At 46.1% G+C, this 20,935-nt stretch overlaps 2 protein-coding genes across 3 annotated transcripts; one reads left to right on the top strand and one right to left on the bottom strand.

Moving 5' to 3' along the window:
• Window positions 1–286: 286 nt before the first annotated feature.
• Window positions 287–8,112, top strand: MTFMT (mitochondrial methionyl-tRNA formyltransferase). 2 transcript variants are annotated; one of them, XM_039723438.1, is made up of 10 exons: window positions 287–443; window positions 864–1,076; window positions 1,468–1,590; window positions 2,418–2,520; window positions 3,078–3,153; window positions 3,701–3,792; window positions 4,308–4,389; window positions 4,699–4,781; window positions 5,094–5,312; window positions 6,991–8,112. In XM_039723438.1, the coding sequence occupies exons 1-9, from the start codon at window positions 319–321 to the stop codon at window positions 5,292–5,294; spliced, it is 1,098 nt and encodes a 365-aa protein (XP_039579372.1). In that variant the 5' UTR covers window positions 287–318; the 3' UTR covers window positions 5,295–5,312; window positions 6,991–8,112. The 2 variants fall into 2 exon arrangements, with proteins under 2 accessions (XP_039579372.1, XP_039579371.1); XM_039723437.1 differs by lacking the exon at window positions 6,991–8,112 and adding an exon at window positions 6,256–6,306.
• Window positions 8,113–10,901: 2,789 nt separating this feature from the next.
• On the bottom strand, window positions 10,902–20,266 carry LOC120509132 (cartilage intermediate layer protein). Its single transcript, XM_039723459.1, has 9 exons — window positions 20,147–20,266; window positions 19,229–19,312; window positions 18,424–18,477; window positions 16,800–16,985; window positions 15,348–15,662; window positions 15,141–15,249; window positions 14,541–14,698; window positions 11,666–13,940; window positions 10,902–11,103 (listed from the first exon to the last, which is right to left on the bottom strand). The coding sequence occupies exons 1-9, from the start codon at window positions 20,202–20,204 to the stop codon at window positions 10,941–10,943; spliced, it is 3,402 nt and encodes a 1,133-aa protein (XP_039579393.1). The 5' UTR covers window positions 20,205–20,266; the 3' UTR covers window positions 10,902–10,940.
• Window positions 20,267–20,935: the final 669 nt, after the last annotated feature.

Here is a 20,935-nt window from a genome sequence, read left to right on the forward strand (position 1 = left end):
TCAGGGGAGATTCAGGCTGGACGTCAGGAGGTTTTCAGAGCACGATCGGCCACTGGAAGGGTTTCCCCAAGGAATGGTCACGACCCCAAGCCAGAGCTCAAGAAGCGTTCGGACAACGCTCTGAGGCACTGGATGGGATTATTGTGGTGTCCTGCGCAGGCTATAGGTTGGACTCAATGATCCTTTTGGGTCCCTTCCAACTCAGGTCGCCGATAATTCTACCATTTTATGGCTACGGCGGCGCCGCCTCAGCGCTGAGGGCGGCCCGGCCGCGGGCGGCTCCCGTGCGTCATCGCCGCGCGCGGCGGCGGCCCCGCCATGCGAGCCCGGGTGCTGCGCGCCGCGCGCCAGGCCGTGAGGGCGGCGGGGCCGCCGTGGCGCGTCCTGTTCTTCGGCACCGACCGCTTCGCCGTGACCACCCTGCGAGCCCTGCGCGCCGCCGGGTACCGCCCGGGCACGGGGCAGAGGGGGCAGAGGGGAGACGGGGCCGGGAGAGAGGGGCAGAGGGGACGCGGGAGGCGGGGACGTGAGGGAGGAGCCTGAGGGAGGAGATGGACCCCGAGGGGCGCGGAGCCTGAGGGGACACGGCAGGGTGAGAGAAGGGTGGGCACCGAGGGATGGGAGATGAGGGCTGGTGATGAGGCTCAGAGGTTATTGAGGGATGAGGTGGATCGTGCGGGAGGGACCGTGGGTTGGGCAGGGAGGATGGCAGAGAAGAGAGGGGGAAGGAGCCTGGGCGGGGGACAGGGACCGGGATCGTAGCGACTGAGGGAATTGGCACAGGGACACAGCGAGGGGTGGAGGCGGCCCAGCCCTCGCCTCAGTCTGCCCGCACGACGCCTTCAACAGCTTGTCCACCCCAGGGAGCCCAGCGAGCGCCCGCTCGTGTCCCGGCTGGAGGTGGTGACCCTGCCCTCCCGCCTGCCCAGGGACCTGCCCGTCAGGAGCTGCGCCACGGAGCTCCGGCTGCCCGTGCACGAGTGGCCGCACACGGGACCCGCGGAGCAGTTTGATGTGGGCGTGGTGGCATCTTTTGGACGTCTTCTAAGCGAGGAGCTCATTCTGCAGTTCCCATAGTAAGTGTGTGGACAGGACATTGCTTTGTTAGCAATGCTGCACTCTCGTTTTGGGGCAGCATGTGTGACCTGCAGTAGATGAGGTCAGCTTCCCTAGGTTCATATGTTTAGCCTTATTTCTGTCATGGTGGAATTCAGTGTTCTTTGATACATGGGTGTAAAATTACACAAATGTCCAGCAGAATGTTTGCCTTTATTCCTCACATCTCTTTCTGTGTTCGCTGAGAAACTGAAGTTTATATAGTGTGAATTTTCCTTCAAGTGTATATTTAAGCCAGGAACACATGAGAAGGTATGAGCAGATAGCCATTTCACTGAAATCTGTGTTGCACTCCATTTATGTATGTTTCAGGTACAATTCCTATCCTAACTTGTGAATATTTCATTCCAGTGGCGTGCTGAATGTCCATCCCAGCTGTCTCCCTCGATGGCGTGGTCCTGCACCCATAGTCCACACAGTGCTTCATGGTGATAAGGTGACTGGGGTGACAGTTATGGAAATAAGACCAAAAAGGTAGGTTTGGTGTCCTTTGCAGATGACTCACTGTTGCTGTTGCCTCTCAGGGCTTTAAATAATCACTGCTGAAGTCATCATTTAACTATTCTACATAACCACATTTTTTTAAATGTATGTGGTAATTTTAAAGTTTGAAACACTTTAAAATGTTCATCTAACTATATGAGATTTGCCACAATTACAGTATTTTAATAAGAGTGCAATTTGCACTCCAGGCCTGTTCTCTAATTCTTAGCATTATCGCAGGGAACAGACAGAGAGCAGTCACACAGCTTTATCAATAGGCTTGGTATGACAGGACAGAAAAGATCTGCTTTTCAAACTTCAGAGTCACCTGTAACGTCCTGTATGTGGACAGAAGACAAAAAATTGCCTGACTAGGCATGAGGAAGATGATATGTTTTAGTTTCAGCCCAAGCTCTGGCTTAAAAGGCTTGTGAAAAGACATTATTCTGATTACCTTTTCTTTCTTAGATGATTGCCTAATAATAGATTTCAGGAAAGTGTGAAACTTGAGTATTCAGTTGTTTCTTCTGAGAAACATATATCAGATTGTTTCTTCTGGATCTCATGTTCTGAACTGTAAATTGTATTCATATCATCTCAGCTTGTTGAGGAGAACCTTGGTGCCAAGATTGGTATTGTCTCTCTTGTGTTGTCTTGTGAACCAAACATTTGAAAACGTGAAGTGACATTTGAAAAATAGTTTTAGAGGGAATAAAAAAGGATAATCAGTAAGTGAGCTAATGCATTGAATGCAGACTTTTGAACTGCTAATTCAGCTTCAGCTTGCCCAGTAAGGCTGTGTGTTTTCTGCCTTGCAGGTTTGATGTAGGCCCAATTGTTAAGCAAGAAGAGGTCGCTGTTCCTCCCCGCTGTACGGCACAGGAGCTGGAAGGGATGCTGGCAGAGATGGGTGCGAGCATGGTAAAGTCCTGCCAGCTGTGTCACTTCTGACTGGTACTTTGCTTTTAACATGCAGTTCTGTGCAAGCAGAATTTTGCTAATCTTGTTCTGAGCTGGCTCCGAGTTCAGGAGGAGGATGGTGTGAAACTTGGTGTTTGTGAGCACTTTGCCTTGCTAGGAGGAGAGCTCAGTGGTCTGTGATCAGGCATCAGTGTCCATCCCGTGTGTTGCTGTTGTGTTTCTGTTCAGTGAAAACCCAAATGCTGTTTGTGGAAACAGTGCAGGTTCTTCCTTTTAAATGAATATCTGATTTTTTATTTTAATGGTCAGCTTTTGTTCTTTTCTGGGACTAATATCAGAGACGAGATCATCCATAAAAAATAACTGCATTTTTTTGTTGTGATTCAGTGGGAAGGATATCTTTACTGTCTCTGTGTCAAGGATATGCATTTTCTGAATACACTGAGCCAATTTTCTAAAAGCTCACAGGACAGTTTCACTGTTGAAAAATTACGTTTTACTTTGTTACTGATTAAACTTAACTTGACTAATACTCTGTACAAAATTTAATTTTGCAGCTGTTAGCAGTTTTGAAGAACTTGCCTGAAAGTTTAAAAAATAAAAAAGAGCAGCCAAAAGACGGGGTAACGTTTGGTAGGTACACATTGTTTTTAATGTGACTTGTTCATTTTTTCCTTTATCAGCAGGAAAATTAAAGTTTCCTGCCATGCTGGGTTGTATTTTTTTGGATTAATTTCTCAATATGCTCTCTTTACTGCCTTCTCTGGCTTAAAAAAGTCATACAGGAGAAAAATGCTTCAGATTTCTTCACACTTAGTACATTAATTTTTTTTCCCAGTTACTTGTATAATATCAAAATCACTATTGATGTCACAAGATCTGAGTTTGTTATTCTTCATTGTTGTAATGCAGACAGAAGGGTTAGAACTGTACTTACAAGCATGATACAAGTTTGCAGTGCAGTGGGTAAATAAAGAGAACAGTTGAGAATAAAAAATAATCCAAATTGAGGTTTTTACAAAATCTTTTCTCCAGTTTTTCTCTGAGGTACCTTGGCTGGATCATAGACCCACTATTGGTCAGGAAAAACTGAGGTTTAAAATAGGATAAAGTAGTACAGCTGTTTGCTAAAAGATGCAAAGCAAAGTAAGAAGTCTTCTAATTTCTCTTTTCCCCACAGCTCCTAAAATCTCTATAGCGAAGAGTTGTATAAAATGGGAAGAGCAAACAGCTGCACAAATAATTCAACTGCATCGTGCAATAGGAAGTATGGTGAGACTGGATTTTTTGGAACCCTTTTCTGTCCTATAGCATGGCTGAGTTTGGTGTAGATATTTTAACTAATCACTATACCTCCATTTTGATATTTTAGCCTCTGTAATCTTGCATGTGTTCTAAAATCCTGGTAGTTTGTCATTAGAGGTGGAATAAATGTGCAGGAGAATTTTCATGGACTTGATCCCAAAAAAATTTATATTTTTTTGTTAGCTCTGAGATTTTCCTCAGAGGAGGTTTGGAATGTTACAGTGACATCTCTGCATGGCAGTAAACAGTGCAGACAGCCACAGTGAAGAGCTGTTGTAGCTCATTGCTTAACTAATTTCTGCATAAGCTAATGGTTTGAGTTGAGGAAGGGTAAGGAAAACTAAGTCTGATAAGGAAAATCTCCTATCCAGACATACAGCTAAGTTTTCCCTTAATGTTATTATCACAGGTTTTTTGCCTAAGGAAAAAATAGCCTGGAAATGTGAAAATATTCTGAATGTGTCATCTGTTTCTGTTTTCAGTTTCCTTTGCAGACACTCTGGAAGGGTACTACCATTAAACTCCTGGATTTTGTGGAAGTGGATAATATCGCTGATTTTTCTGGTATTTACTCTTAAATTATTAAAATTTTTAAACAATTTTCTTTAAGAATCTGAGTACCATGTGGGCCAAGGTGTGTGACTGATCAGGGCTTAGTGAGTGTTCATGGATCAGATATGGAGTAGTGCCAGAGAATGACTGTTCTGATTGTTTCTGTTCATTTGGTTATAATAAAACACAGAATACAATAAAATATTTTTCAGCAAAATAGTGACTCGAGATGGTTATCATGCTTCAAAGGAACAGAAGTGGTTCAAACCTTTTCTGTACTTCTTGGCATAAAAATGCAGGATGATCTTTCTTTGCTTTTAGATCAAATACAAAATGGCTGTGAAGTTGTTCCTGGTTCAGTGGTGTTCCATAAAATGTCCCAAGCATTGATAGCTCGCTGCAAGGTAGGCTTTCCCTGTTTATTTTATATTCACTGCCCTAAAGATGAGGTTTTTAGTATTTATGTGGTGTATAACTTTTGTCTTAATTGTCCATTGTTAGTCTCTGTACTAGTTTAGATCAGCATGCACCAGATGTTTTGATACCTTAAACTTTTAATTTCCATTAACAGACTTTGCACATTTGCAAGGAAGAATTCGACTTGTTAGCCTGTTAACATTGAATAAAATGTATTCTGTAAGCCAGCCTATGGGAGCTGAACATAGCTTAAACATGGAAGGAGCTTACTGCCTTTTTTTGTTCGTTTTTGTTTTTAGGAAGGCTGGGTTGGAATCAAAACTGTTGTTTTAAAGAAGAAGCTTACAGCAGTTGACTTCTACAATGGATATATGCACTCTTGGTTCCAGCAGAATCCAAGAACAGTTCATCAGGAATGCAGATTTCAAACACTCAAACTTAGCACGGCAAAAAAGACTCTGAAGGAGAGGGGAATACTGGCACAGGATATAAAGCAATAAATGTATTTTTTAATGTCTGTAAGTTAATAGTAATATAAAATATTTCAAAGCCCACCTATTACATTTAACTTAATTAAGGGATTTCTTCCCATAGTGTTTGATCTTATTGTCATCTACTTGTTTTCATGGTGGGTTCCTGAAGATACTTCTTCTCTTTCCCCATTAAGGGAGAGAATCTCCATGAGTGCTGTAGATATTGAATAAATCCCTGTTCCCACTGCTGAGAAATAAATTTATTTTTATACTGCATTTTCAGGGGTTTTTTTGAGGACTTTGGTGTAATTTTCTTCAGGCATAAGTTTTGGACAATTACTTTAATCTGGAAATACTAAAATCCAGTGAGCTTTTTTTATGCTTACTGACACTTAGACTGTCTAGTTTGATATTCTTGTGGATCCTAAAATTCTCTTTGTATCCCTGCATTGAAGTGACTAATTTAGGTGGGAACATAAGAGCATCTTTCCCTGTCCATCATGATTTTCTTCCTTCTCCTTTGTGTTTTCATGTCCTGAGACATCCCATTTAAAATTTTTGTGCCCTCCATCCAGAAAATTTGTGTTCTACTGTTTCACTTTCTGATGGGAGAGGTTTTTACCTGATGAGGAGTTGTTAATCTAATCCAAGATTTTTCTCAATCTGTCTTTGCTTAATGACATATACAAGGAATATTTCATGTCAAGAACCCCAAAACTTGTGATTTTTACACTTCCTTGTCTTAAAAGAGGTAATGTAACACTAAGCATAACAGCACAGCAAAGACTGGCCATATCTTAGGAGCTGTTCTAATATTTGCTAACTTTTTCTTGCTTTTTATGAGTTCTACTGAAGTAAAAGCAAAAAATTTAGAAAAATGTGTCATATCACAAGGATTAAAATGTTTCTGAAGAAGCATCTGTTAAAGCAGCTGCTGCAGTATTTTTCTTCTACTGCCATTAGACCATCAATTAATTGCCTCTGACAGGTTTTCCAAAACACATGGTCCTCCAAGAAATCCAAGCCTATGAATCAGAGTCAAAAATTGGAAACAACAGCAAGGTGGAAGTCAGGCTCCTGTAGAGAATTCCTGTTGTTCCTGACCGCAGACTCAGTGCACTTTGTGCTGCAGAAATTCTGAATCTGGCAAGTTTGCTTCCAAGAAAATTCTGTCTTTTTGTGTTTTGCTCCCTGCTACCTTTTGCAAGTACAAGTTGTGGAGTTGCTTTGTTTTTATTCTGTTCAGATCAGTCTGGAAATGTTAGTAACTGCTTTATGCCAATAGAACGGTGGGTGGGTCAGTGAGTTTTCTGTGGGTTTGTAGGGGGTAGTGGGTGGTTTGAGAGTTTTCTGGGGCTTGCTACCTCTCTGTATGGCAAAACCCTACCACCACAATTTAGAGATAATCTTGAGCACTAATGATAAAGAGTTTTGGACTTAAGTGTTTTAGTTAACTGGGACTCAACAATTCCAGTGTTTCAGGATCCAACATTTCAGCTGTTCCAGGTCTTTAGGCACTGGAAAATTAGCTCTTGTTCATTATAACCTGAGCAAAATGAACAGTGAAGCATGACTCCCACAGAAAGAATACAGTGACAAAAGTTCAGGCAAAATAGTCCAGGTTAAAGGCTTTTAGATAACCAAACTGTTAAATCAATAGCTTCTTCCTAGCAGTGACATGAGGAAAACTCTTTTAACTCCTTTGTGTATCTCTCATCCTCAGTTTTAGGTCATGTCTGGTGTGAGACCTATTGCTGGCAGACAATAATCTGGCTCTCAGTAAAGCATAAAGCAACAGGAAGAGTTTGCCTGTGTTTTTGGGAAGCTCGAGGTGGCATGTGCCCAGAATCCCTGTAGATGGAGCTCGCTGCATCCCTTTTGGGTGAAAACCAAGGACAGCTGGACAGAAGATGGTGAAAATCTGGTACAGAACGCCTTCAGTTAGTTGTTTAATAGTGAATAATGTCTAAACCATATTTCAGCCAGGATCCCATGTACTTGTAACTTAATCTTTTGATCTGTGCAGAGTTTGCTATAAGCCTTCTTTTGCTTTCTGTGTGAGAGGTTATAAAAGATTAGACCATTCTGAGTTGTGTAATGTCCTAGCTCTGAATATGCACAACTTTACCCAACTCATTTTATGGAGCAAAAGAAGGTAAGATGAATTTATTTTTTTATGGAGAAAGTCTTTGGCATGCTATTTTTGGCATGGTAGAGAAGTTTTAAATGGAATTGGTGTTCCCCAGGCAGCTGTTAGCCAAAATGTCTCTTTGGAAACTTTGCTTTCACCTGGCTCTGCAGGGATTTAACTCAGTAAGTAATGAAAATCTGATTGTTTTTGCAGAACAGACAAAACAAAAATGGGGCATTCACTGATGAAGTGTGGAATAGCATGTCAGGGTTGACTCTGGAGCACAGACACAGTGATTTGATCCCCAGTACCACTGATGAGGTTGAGTACAGCTACCCTGGCCATTGGAACGGGATCTTAGTGAAAAAAAACAGTTGTCCTCCTCTCAGAGGAGAGAGGGAAAGCAACAGAGGTATTCACAGACCCAATGTCCACTATGGCTCAGTTTAACGTCACTGGGACCAAATTACTGGCAGAACTGCAACGTATTTGGGCACCAGAAGGGCTCTGGTGTTGGATAGGGATGATTTCATCATGGATTTCAAATAAATGTTAGTAGAGAGAGTGATATTTCCTAGGGTGCTGGTGACTCACAATTAGATGCATCTGTTTCATGTTCCGCAACCTTACTACTCCCCCTCCTTCCTAGGAAACCTCTTCATTCCTGTTTTCTGAATACATTACAAATAAATAAAAAGTATAAGTGACTAATCAGAGAAGTACTTGAGCCTTTTTATAAAGTTGTTTGCAAAATCCCCCAATAATTTGCTGGTTGAGGCCAGACAAGAATATCTCTCCTTTTGTTTATCCTATCTGCTGGTGTCCTGATAGCTTCTGGGAAGCAATAGTTTCTTTCAAAAACAGGAGGGATAGGTCACTGGATTTATCTGTGGATTGGAAACAAAGTGACCTTAATGGGAGATGCTTTGCCATTAGCCACAAACCTGCCGATGTTTAGGAGCCAGGTCTCCTTCTTCAGCCTGTTCCTCGAGGTTGGTGGTCCAAAGGCTAAGGCCAAGGGAGGAGCTGAGTCCCAGCCTTCCTGCATTCCTGCAGCTGATGCTCTCTGATCTGTGGGAGTGTGTGTTGGGTCTCAGGCTGCAGAAAGGACACTGCCATACACCGACCATAAACAAGCTGGAGGGGTCAGAACTGACATTGAACTGTAACATAAAATTTGTGTGAGTAGCAGATGCCAGGACCCTGCTGTAGCTTTGCTCCTATATAAACTTTTCTTCATGTATTTGGGATGGTGGCTCATCAGTAATGGTGAAGTGTTAGCACTGAGTGGTGGTTATGTCATGGCTGTTTTCTGTTGGTAGTGCTTAAGCACCCGTGTTTGAAACCTCTGTCTTGCTTTGCGTCCAGCACAGTCTGCCAGAAGCCTCCTGGGAGAGCTCAGGGACTCAGTGAGTGCACAGATTAGTTTGTTCCTCCAAGCCAGTGCTAAGCTGCAGAGGGGGACAGTTTGGGGAAACTTGGAGAGCTTCTGGCTGTTCCAGGCTGTAGGGCCGTGACTGTTTCAGGGCTGTTAAACACACATTTCTCCCCAGAAGGAAGAGCTCTGTAGTCTGCTGTGTTTGACTGGCAAGCCCACATGCAGCACAGGGATCAGATACTGAGCCTGCTTTCATCCATTTATCTCCTGGGTTTGTCTGTAGAAGTCATTTGTGTTACTTCACTCTCAAAGTGATGAAACTAAGTTTGGGATTTGGCTGTCTGTCTGCAGAGGAGGAGGGGAGCAGAGGGAAGAGACATTTCTCTGCACAAGCCAAGAGCTCTGTGGGAAGGTCCAAGCTAATGCTCCCCACTGGCTGCCTTGGCTCCAGCTCCTGCCAAGCCCTTGCAGCAGACTAGACACAAAAGAAAACACTCTGAGTCTAAATTCATTGGTATGAAGAGGATGTGCCAGAGTATTCCACAGCTCTTCCTTTTCTGCTTTTCTTTGACAACTGTCAATTTGCATTAAAAAGTGTATTATTAAAGGGGTTTTTTACCTGTTAAGGCACAATTCAGCCTGCCGTGTGTCAGACCTGAGAACAAGTTTGGTGAACACTACTGAAAGATTCCCAATGCCCTTGATGGGCAGTGGGTATGGCAGCTTAGGCCTAGAACTGCCTTCATATCCATAGGAGGGGATTAGGTAGGAGAGGGAAATCCGTGTTGGAGCATGTGTTTGAATTTCAGTTTGCAGCCAATTGCACTGCCCACCTTTTTATGATCTCTCTTGGTGGGAGTTTTGGTGTCAGAGACTTGCTGATTTGTCTGCACCCCAAAAGTTCATTGTCCTGTAAACATGAGATGTCTTCTGTGCTGTGAGGTCTTTGATTTTACTCTAGGAAGGGTGGGGGATTGAAAGGACAATTTAATAGGGCACTTGGAGAGGGATCACTGACCCCTTCTGTGGCCAGCTGTACCTTCAGCTAAGAGCAGCTTCCTGCCAGCTCCTTATGCTCACTGCTGCTGAGTGTGGAGGGAAGCCCATCTTCTCCCGATCTCCACCCAGCACTGCTCTGCATTATCTGGTTTCCTATCATCCTTAAAACACAAATTCCCAGCCCTCCTTTCCCTCTGTCTTGTGCCACTCCTTAATTCATCCTTGCCCAGACCTGCTGCTCTGATTCTCCCAGAACCATTGCTGACTCTCCACTTGTCAAGCTGGGGAGAGATTCCCTGACTGCAGCATGCCACGGCCAAACCCTGGAGCTGCAGGAGAACCAGGCATCCACAAAACCCCTCACCTATATCCAGGATCAGCCTCACACTGATAAAGTCATGGCCTGTTTGTGAACAGAAAGATGAAATCCTGCAGGTTATTCTTTGTTCAGTGCTACATGTGGTTTATTTACTTGGGCATTTCAAACAAAACAGTGACACACATTGTCAAAGTTACAAAATTACTTTTTTTATTAACCTACCCTATCATAGAGCATAGATTTTCTTGTCAAATAATGCAAGAAGCAAGAGAAAACTTTAGCTGTATCTATGTGGAGCTTACAAATCCACATGGCTTCTCTGTGCTATTGAGCATGTGAGTTCTTAAAAATGCAGCTGCCAGTAGTTTAGCTTGAATACAGTAATTCTAAAACAAGCTAGAAATAAATAAAATACTTACATTTCAAGTACGAAACCTTGCAGTTGAATTCAGTATGAGGAAATCTGTTTATTCCTTTTCATGTTACCAACTACTGTTCAGGTACTTGGGCTGGCAAAGTCTGCAGATGCAGAACAGAAGAATGTTTTATGTCCATCACTTAATTGAATCATGTGTTTAGTCTTCCCTTTAGGCTATCATGTGAAGCTGTTTAATGTCACGCGGAAAGAAGATTTTTATGGATGCATTTAATAAGACACAAACTCACTACCTCTGCTGGCCCCCAATGCTCACGTCTTTTCTTTCTGGTGGGGGAAAAAAAATGGCACCTTAATTATGTCTCATAAATAATGACACCTACCAGCTTTCAATTACATTAGCAGGTTGATGTTACTTTCAAATTATATTAATTGAGCGTGAGTGACTTTACCAATGCTCCTATACAGTTCTAGTAGGTGGGACGTTGACCTGTCATCGGGATCCTGGCTTGGTTGTTACGGCGGCTTGCCGGCGGCCTCTGGTACACAGGGCTTTGCCCTGGCAGAACCAGGATGGACTGCTGGCCCGAGTCCCTCGGAGGCTGCTGGCTCCAGTCCCTCGGCGACTGCTGGCTCCAGTCCCTCGGCGACTGCTGGCTCCAGTCTCTTGGAGACTGCTGGCTTGGGTCTCTCGGAGTCTGCCGGCCCGGGTCCCTTGGAGTCTGCCGGCCCGGGTCCCTCGGAGGCTGCCGGCCCGGGTCCCTCGGAGGCTGCCGGCCCGGGTCCCTCGGAGGCTGCCGGCCCGGGTCCCTCGGAGGCTGCCGGCCCGGGTCCCTCGGAGGCTGCCGGCCCGGGTCCCTTGGAGACTGCTGGCCCAAGTTCCTCTGAGACTGGAAGATGCTTTGCTCTGTCGTGCTCCTCTCTGAACAGGTGAAAGTCAACCCAACGCCGACATCGCTCTTCATGATTCTGGATGTGCCATCAGATGTGCCATCGAAACATCTGCCCAGGGCGATTTCCTTGGCTATCCTTGGGTCTTGATCAGTGACTGTGTAGATGCCGTAGTTGTGTCCCAGCGGGTCAAGAGGTGCCAGCATTCTGGCTTGGGTCTCTCGGAGACTGCTGGCTCGGGTCTCTTGGAGTCTGCCGGCCCGGGTCCCTCGGAGGCTGCCGGCCCGGGTCCCTCGGAGGCTGCCGGCCCGGGTCCCTCGGAGGCTGCCGGCCCGGGTCCCTTGGAGACTGCTGGCCCAAGTTCCTCTGAGACTGGAAGATGCTTTGCTCTGTCGTGCTCCTCTCTGAACAGGTGAAAGTCAACCCAACGCCGACATCGCTCTTCATGATTCTGGATGTGCCATCAGATGTGCCATCGAAACATCTGCCCAGGGCGATTTCCTTGGCTATCCTTGGGTCTTGATCAGTGACTGTGTAGATGCCGTAGTTGTGTCCCAGCGGGTCAAGAGGTGCCAGCATTGTGTACTCGCTGGTGTCGTTGTTGGTGGCCATGGGGAGGTGGTTCACCAGGTACTCGTGGAGCATGCTGTTGACGCTCACGCGACGGCAGTTGCCTTGTGGGATCACTTTGACGAGCGTGCGGTCCACACGGTCCTGGTCGAAGAGCATTCCGCTGCACTTGAACTCCAGGCAGGCTGCCGACACGTCCCGCTGCTGGGGGTCACGGATGCTGCGCACATCCCGGATGCCGTAGAGCTTGCCGATGGTGCGTGGGTGTGTCCCACCCATGTTACGAGATCTTACATTCACTTCTTGGGGTCCGTTTATTTTTACTTTAATGTAGCAGGCTCTAAATTCCATGGGCTTGGGCCACCATGCCAGGTAGTCATCGGTCCAGCTCATGAGGTCATCTTCACTGAAAGGAACAGTGTTGTAGTCATACCGGTCTCCTTCTATCCTGTAAAACCTGAAGTGAGCAGCACTGTGTGGAGCTTCCTCGCATTCACTGAGGTTTTCATAGGCATAAATAGGGCCATTGTTCTCTTCTGGGGAGTTAGGGCTTGGCTTGGCCATGTTAATGCTGAATGCTGTTTTCTTGATGTTGGAGTCCTCGTGGTCTGTCCTCCTGTAGTTCAGCTTGTTGAGGTATGGCTGTGGGACCCCAATAGCAACAGGGTTGAGTTTGGGAGCAGAGGGCACAGCTTCGAGCTCTTCACCCCCCATGCTTGCCAAGATATAAGCTCCGTAGGCTTCGGGGTTTTGCTCATCACAGAAGGCGGGCACACAGGCACCGTTGGGACCAGTGACTACACTGTCAAAACGGCCCCATGCTCTGGGGTTGGAGGAGAACCCTGGTTCTGGCTCCATGTTTATAATAGAAATCACAACCCCTTGGATCTGCTCACTTTGCAGAAATCGCTCGCTTCTGTAGGCTCGGACTTTGACGTAGCACCGTCTGCTCTCAGGGACATCCAGGTTAAAAAGACGCCTCTCTTTGATCTCCATGTTCCCAACCAAAAAGGTTCTCTCCTCCCTTTTGTGCCGTGTGCTTTTCTCGAGGTTAAAGTCCCCTTCTTCCTCCCATAACCCTGTCTCTGGGTTCAGGGACCAAAGCTTCATCTCTTGCACATGTTCTGGCATCTTGACCTGAGCAGCATCCAAATGAACCTTCACCTTTTCTGCATTGAGGGACTCGCTGCCCTCTTCATCTGTGAAGTCCACAGAAAACATACCGTACGTACGGAGTGGAAATACGTCTCCTTCCTCGTCTACAAAGTTCAGGTCACTTTGTGTCACAGGGGCTGTGGAGATGTTTCTTGGGTCCAGAAATGTCACGCTGGCTTTCACTTTGCCACTGTAGACCTCTCCATTTTTTCTATAAAATGCATTGGGAGGAATTTCTAATTCAGCAATTGGATCATCTTCTTCCATTTCCCCCAGAGAAATCACATTAGTTTCCGTGGATTCCAGTGTAACAGGGGCTTTCTTTCTCAGTAGCTTGATCTCATGAAATACAGCACCTCCATTTTCCTTGAAGGGCAGAACTTTTGTTGTGTTCACAAACTTCTGCAGCCGATCCACGAAAGTTAGAACCAGTCTCTCCATATCTGCTGGGACGTGGATGGAGAAGGTTCCCTTGTAGCCAGTCATACTCACTCTCTTGTTCCCCATGTAGATGTGGCCAAACCTCAGTGGCTCACCATTATCTGCTGCTGTGGCTCTGCCTCGAACCATTATTTTGGTCTCTGTGCATATTTTGCAACCACATTCGACAATGACTTTAGTGGGGAGCGTGTAGCCATCGCAGGAGATGTCCCTGGTTTCCATCTTGGACACCCCACAGCAGTAGGAGACATTGTCCTTACACCGAAGTCCCTTATCCAGCTTCCCTACACAGGTCTTTGCTGGGCACTTGCCCACGTCGTAATAGAAGGAGTTTGTTGCTTTTTGGAAGCAATCGTGAGGAAGTCGGATGAGGTGGCTTTGGGGCTGGGAGTCACAGGCTGCCTCTTGTCTTCCTGTTGAATAGGATTTCTTAATGAGCAGCATGAAATAATTGTACAGTTATTGCTATGTTGTCTGAAACCTCAGCTAAACATTGCTCCTAAAAGCAGGGAGGTTTTTACAGGATTTTGGTGAGCTGGTTAACTCATTTCAGTGAAGCAAGTAGTTCAGCTTTAGCTTTAGGACCCTGATTAAGAGCTGTTTGCAGGATCCTTCCCATTGCTGTTTATCCACTATGGTCATCCAGCCCAACCTCAGATAGATGCTCTGCTGCTGCCTGGCTTTTTGACTATGGCAAGACTAGAATATGTCCCAAGACTTTAAAAACAACCCTAAAGAAGCAGAAATATTCCCATGTCAGGCAGCAAGTTCAGTGAGAAATCTCCTGACAGCAGCAGGTTGAGGTTGATAGGCCACCTGCAGTCCAGAGCTCGTTTGTAGGGAGCGTCTGGTTCATAACCAGCTCACTAAAGCTTGTCTGCCAACAGATGAATGACATAAACCTCAAGAATTTTTCCTGTGACTTTTCTTTACCAGATGTATAACAGTTTCTGGTTCCTGCACACCAACACCTCCCCAGCTGCTCGGAGAACATCAGGCACATTTTCTCTTACCTATGACAGCCAGCTTGGCAACTTGGGACTTTGCTGACCCCCCGGCACTGCTGGCCTTGCAGAAATACTCTCCTGACTGTTCTCTCTTCAGGTTCTTCAGAATCAGGTTGTTTTTATATTTGTACAAGGAGGGATCCAGCAGTGAGCCATTGTGGTACCTGCCAGGAACAGTTAAGGGACAGAGACTGACCATCTGGCTGGAGCACAGCAATGGCCTAATCCTGAATCCTGCGATGTGGATTTTGCCAGATTTCCTGCCTCAGTTTCCCTGAGGTTTTAGTTTGGCTAGGTGGCATCACCTAAAAATTTTTCCCCTACTAGTGGCAGTACTGTGATGTGGCTGCTGGACAGCTGGCAGGGAGGCAGAGCTGCCAGTTGTGTCTGATGAGGTTTTTAAACTCCTTGTGTATTTTTCCAGTGAATTCCTCAGCAGATGACATTGCTGTGCCATCTTGAGGAAGCCATCACTTTCAGCCATCAGTTCTCAGCACATTTAACTGTTTTATAACTAAACCCCCCAATTTATGGAGATGGTAAGGAGATAAAACTGGCATCCATGGGACAGCTAAGACTTCTGCAGATCAAATTCAAGCTCCTTACCAGAGGTAGCGGTCAGGAGCTGGGCTCCCTCGGGCATCACAGCAGAGTGACACGCTCTGTCCCACTCTCCTGGCTTTGTCCTCAGGGCTCCTGAAAACATAGGGTTTGCCTGCAGGAGAAGGAAAATGCCATCCCATTACTCTTCCTCTCATAAAACCACAGTTTATTTCTGAATAAAGCTTCCTGCATCCCCCTCTTTGGGGCTACCTGATCGGTGCAGCTGCACTTGGATTGCCAGGTTTCTCCGGTTGCTCTCAGGCACGGTGACAGTTGCTGTTGCATATTTTGCTTTCTTTATTTTAAGGGTGTTTTTCCCATCAGGACAAACCCCTGGGATCATAAACATGCCTCTGTTATCAGCCATTGTCAACAGCTTGAGTTTCTTGGCTTGCAGGTAGACCCGGGCATCGGCAGCAGGTGACCCATCCTCGAGAGACACCTTCCCATGCAGGGTGGCATCCTCACACATGCAAGTGTCACAGTCAGCATTGACATGGCCCATGGGGCAGGTGATGTTGCAGGCTAGAGGAGAAGCAGACAGGTCAAAAATAGCCCCAAGTCCCCACAACTCTCACAGCATGTTCTTGCATCTGCTTTTCATTTAGATGCAATAAGGCAAATACTACATAAGGAGTAAATTGTATCCAAAACATATTTTTCCTGATTACCCACAGCTGTGCATTAGAAAGGCGGGGACGATGTCATTTTGAACCTGACAATTAGTAGAAAGCAGCCACGTGGATATAATTACAGCTAGGAACTGTTATTTACCTTCCCCAAAGGGCTGAATTTCAGGGGAATTTGAATCCAGATCAACATGTGAGCTCTTAGCTCAACCCTGGCAAGATTGCAAATTCAATGTCATAAACTTTCTAGGTTTCTGTTACCACTGCACACCCAGAAGTTGTGATTTTGGTCTATCCCAAAAGCTGTCTTCCCTTATTCAATGGTATCCTGACTTGGGCAGGATGTGGGGTAATTGCCAAGTGAGCATTACCCAATGGGTTTAACATTTGGGCTCACAAGTATTATTCTGTTCTCATTTACCCATAGTGATTAATCCTAAATAATAATCTGTCTTTTCTCAAGGCTCGGGTCATTCCTTTTACAATCACAGAGCATCCCTGTACAGGAACTATCTGATATTTCAAAGATGAAAATAAATGTAAGAAATCAGGGAAAACCTAAAACAACTTTTCTGCACAAAACATATTTTCAGAATTATTTGGTTAAAAGGGGATTATAAGAATAATTTAACTATTACAAGCCCCTTCAGCAGGGACTATGACAACTTGATATTCCCAAGTCATCTCTTTCCTGGAGGTTTTATGGAGACAGATGTCTGCAGTCACTGACTCTACCTTGAGTGCTGCTGTTATAAAAAGATTAATGAGATTTTTTTCTATATCCCCAAGATATTGTGAATCCCTGTTATCTTTCTATTTGGCTATAAAGTCTCCCTGCTCTGCTCTTTATACTCTCCAACCCTGCTCGGAAATCACTAAATTCTGTCAAAGGAGAGAAAGATGGTAAAAGGACAGCAAAGGGAGTTCAACACCTGAGAGAAAGATGGTAAAATGACAGCAAAGGGAGTTCAACACCTGGGCAGTGCTGGGACCATGACATCCTCCCCTGCCCATAATGAGTTTATAGGAGCACCTGAGCAAACATGTCCAATGCAGAGCCGCCCTTCCTCGGTTGCTTCGTTGCAGTGCACGCCCCAGAGGGGCTCAGCTAGGCAGGATCTGGTACGCTTCTGCACCCCGGTTTGGCCACACTTTGCTGAGCACTCGCTCCATTTCGACCATGGAGACAAAAACCTTTTTGAATCCTGCACCAGTGGACCTTGAATAACATCAGTGGTGTGTTACTGAGACGCACATTACACACACAGCTGCCCAAAAATGGGCAGTGGGGTTTTAGCAACTTCTATAGAGCTCAGACTATGAATATTACATACCACATGGATTAAACAAACTCAAAGCATGTTCAGGGAGCTGGGAATTAAAGCATGAGAAGGCGTCTGAAGGCTTCTGACTTAATTCCCCGCAGGCTACCAAACTCAGGATGATTAAGATAAACCCAAGGGGAGCAAAGTGCAGGCAGCTCGTGCTTAGTGTTGAATAACTTTGGCTTAAGGAAATCAAACACACGTTCTCATTTAAATGTTGTTTGAGGGGCAACACTTGTCTGTTTCAAATGTGGTTAAATATTTAAATAAAAGGTAAGGTGGTTAAATAGTTTAAAAAAGGGTAAAATTGTTGGTATGATCATGTTGAATGTCTTTAACCAAATTACAACATATGTTTTCTATAGGGGCAGCGTGTGTCCTATTGTGAGCACCACTTTTACTGAGTGCAAACCAGAAGCTTAAGATGCTACCGAGCAGGCTGAACATGTCAGGAGCCAGCTGATTGGTAAAACAGAAAATTTGCAAAACACATTGGGAGTTTAATATGAGGTTATATTTTTAAAGGAATTTGTTTAAGCAGGCTACTAGATGTTATTAATTTAAGCTACTTTGAATGGATGAGATCCAGTCCAAGTCTGTGGTTTGGGCTTTTATAAAACTGACAGTGTTCTAATAATGTTTATGAGGATGCACTAGTGACTAAAGTTTCTAAAAATGAAGTTTCTTGGAGATGTGTGCTATGTCATCTCCCATACCTATTCTTCCACCCAATTTGTAATAGAGCAGGTTGATTTGTTTCCTAGAAAGGCAGACAGGCACAGGGCTGGACTGTTCAAATTGTGGCTGAAAACAATTCTGGCTTATAAAAGCAGGTGGGTGGAAAAGACCCTTTAAATGAGAGCAGATATGGGAGTGTCATGTCTGGCTTGGAGCGAGCACTTGGCTTAACTGGGCAGGGTTTTAATCTGTTGGCATGTTAGTATCTCTAGTTCAGCATCCCAAGTAGTGGGATGCATGACTTATTATTTAGCAATTTGAGGCATGCAGGAGGAGGTGGGCTTGTGGACGAGGTCACATCCTGTGGATAAATGCCTATTTGTGCTTGCCCCAAGCAAAAGCTGAATGTGCAACAGATTAAAGTGGGATCTCAGCAAGATCCTAAACTTGTTTGGGATCAGCTGCTTTAATCTGCAGGGCTGGTGATGATAGGAAATGTACAGGGGAATCCTGTGGAGGAAAATGGCATTATATGACTCTAGGTAGCGTTTTGACAGCAGAAAAAGCAGAATGTGGAGGATGAGGGAGAAGCTGAGGGACGGAGCATTGGTGGGGACATGGGAGGGACAGGGCTGCCCCGTGGCAGGAACGTACTGCGTCTGACGTAGGTGAAGGTTGGGTCTCCCCGGCGAGAGCTGCTCCTCGTACCTGTGGGCAGAGGGGTGATTCAGGCAGGGTTTGCCAGCCAGGGAGCCAGCCCCACTGCTTTGTGCCATCTACTTTCAGGGGGAAACTATTTTACTGGTGGTTTTCAAAAAAATACCTCTCAGCAAGTGGAGGGGACTTCTCAGTGTCCTTGGTTTTGGTGCTTTGATTCTTCCCAGTGGCTAAGAGAGCTGCTGGGAGCTGGGCAAAAGGCTGGGAAAATCCCCAAATCCTTCAGCATGGCCAGCCCTTTCAGTGCCTGCTGGAATTTAAATTCAGAGCCCTGGACAGTAAAGATGAGAGGTCGGGGCATCTCCCAGGGATTAATGAGCAGAGTGGGCTCTGCAGGTTAATTAATTCCCCACAGGCTTTAATTCTGAAGGAATGGTGTCACAAGCTGCCCAGGGTGTGGGGACAGGCTGGGCAGGGTAAAGGCAGGTCAGAGCATGTGCTGGCCCATCCCTGGGCTCTTCTCACCCTCCCAGCCTGCGCGTGCCTCCCACAGGAGCTGGGGCTGTGGTCACACGTTGACCTTCCCTTTTCCAGGAGAGGAGCCAACAGCATGTGTCAGTGATAGCCAAAACCCTACAGGAGCTCGTGGATGATTAACATTTATTCCATTGCCTAAATCATAGAATCATAGAATGATTCTAACCCTAAATGTCCTCTTCTACTCAAATAATACTGGTTAGTTGTAAATTATTGGGAAAATTGTCCAGCGAGGAAAATCCACCCAAGGTGGGAATTAACTTACTCTCCAAGCTGAGCATTACCAGCGGGCTGAAGGTTCTCTGTCCTATCTGGACCCTGCTGAGGGCTGGTTTCAGAATCCTTTGTCCTAAGGGTAAATAAATGAAAAAAATAAATTAAATTCAAGGAATTGGGCATCCTTAGGCTCAATATTACATCTTTCCCATTGGACTGTGGCTGGTGAGAGCTCCTGTAGGATGCAGTGCAGGAGGTGCCAAGAGAGGGACATAATGGATATGTCCCACGGCATCACTGCAGCTCAGGTATGATACAAATTTTCTATTTCCCTAATCACCCAAGAAAAACTTTTTTGTGCTTCATGTGTTGGAGCAGCTCAGATCAACTAATCTTTTTATAGCTGGGAGAGATAAAATCTCCTTCCTGTCCATGCAGAAGGAAAAATTAATCCAAAGTGGCTCATATTGGTTGTTTTTATGGGACAAGAGCTGGTTTCTGAACTTGCTGGCCACCTGCATGCCTGAGGGGAGCTGATGGCCATGGCTGGTTCCTGGGGTGCTTGCTGGGAACAGTCCCATATAAACTGGGGAGCTAAGCCCCAGCACCAGCTCTCCCCTGTGCCCAGCTCTGCCCCTGGGCTCCTCTGGGTACAGACTGGACACTATGGGATCTCAGAGAAAGCAGACAGGGATGGTCTTAGCGTGACCAGCGGGCCGGGGAGCTCATCCCTGGTCAGCCAGAGGCTCACTGACTCGCAGACAGGCTTTGCTCAAACTCTGGGGGCTGGATGGGAGCCAGTCCTTGTGTGGAAGTTGTGTGGCCGGGCCAGTGCCGCAGTGACCCAGAGCAGTCCCAGCGTCGATGTCGGGCTGCTCTGCTGGCTCAGCGGCTGCCAGCAGACGTGCCTGCACTGGCCTGGGCAGGGGACAGCACAGTGACCAGAATGGAAACGTTTAACCTTCACCTAAAACAGACGTGGCTCCCCAGAGGAGGAGGAGGATCCAGCCTTTCATGGTGACCATCGCTGTCTCCAGAGGTGACCAGGGGATTCCTGGAGTTTCCGCAGCCGTCCCACGCCTTCCCCAGTCCTGCAGAGACAAGCCCGACCGTGTCAAAGCTCACCCAGGTCTGGCTGCTTTTGGGAGCTTCTCCCAGGCTGAACCACTCCAAAACATGCCACAGGGGCACTTACACCCCCTGTTCACCCACCCCCAGCAGCTCTTCATTTATCTCCCCAGTGGGGAGCAGCAAGGGCTCCACATCTGTGCTCCCACCCCCCCTGCTTCTCACCATCACATCTGAGCCCAAATCTATTTTGCAGAGCACTGCTTTGTAACAGCATCTCCTTAACATGCCTAGGAACAGCTTAAATACTTCTGCAGGGATCTCTCACAGCCCACGCAGCTCTGCAGGCCCCCCAGCATCCAGATCTGCTCCCCACAGGAGCAGGGACAGCCCCATGCCTCCATCCCTCTGCCTGCAAACTGGGCAGAGTGTGAGGATAGCATCTTATCCCAGTACATCCCAGAGTGTGAGGAGAGGGAAGGCATCTGAGCACCTCTGAAAGCAGAAAAACCCATGCACTAGCCAAGTCTTTCCTGCAAATGCAGCAAGAAGCTCAATATTTTCCTTTTCCCACAGGCACAGATGTGGGACTGAGGCTTTGTGTCACTCTTCACCAGCTCAGCCGCTTCAGATTTTATTTTCAGTGAGTCCCTTTGCCCTACAGCATGAAGCATTTGGGTATTTAATT

This window comes from Passer montanus, unplaced genomic scaffold (assembly GCF_014805655.1).
Source record: "Passer montanus isolate IOZ18808 unplaced genomic scaffold, ASM1480565v1 scaffold5, whole genome shotgun sequence".
In the NCBI taxonomy this organism is placed as follows: domain Eukaryota; kingdom Metazoa; phylum Chordata; class Aves; order Passeriformes; family Passeridae; genus Passer; species Passer montanus.

Excerpts from the sequence above, each read along its gene's own strand:
- MTFMT (XM_039723438.1), top strand. The coding sequence starts at position 319 with ATGCGAGCCCGGGTGCTGCGCGCCGCGCGCCAGGCCGTGAGGGCGGCG. Across the intron at positions 444-863 it reads CGAGCCCTGCGCGCCGCCGG|GGAGCCCAGCGAGCGCCCGC; the intron begins GTACCGCCCGGG and ends TGTCCACCCCAG. Across the intron at positions 1,591-2,417 it reads ATGGAAATAAGACCAAAAAG|GTTTGATGTAGGCCCAATTG; the intron begins GTAGGTTTGGTG and ends TCTGCCTTGCAG.
- LOC120509132 (XM_039723459.1), bottom strand. The coding sequence starts at position 20,204 with ATGGTCACCATGAAAGGCTGGATCCTCCTCCTCCTCTGGGGAGCCACG. Across the intron at positions 16,986-18,423 it reads CTTCACCTACGTCAGACGCA|GTCCACTGGTGCAGGATTCA; the intron begins GTACGTTCCTGC and ends ATGTTATTCAAG. Across the intron at positions 15,663-16,799 it reads CATTGGACATGTTTGCTCAG|CCTGCAACATCACCTGCCCC; the intron begins GTGCTCCTATAA and ends CTTCTCCTCTAG.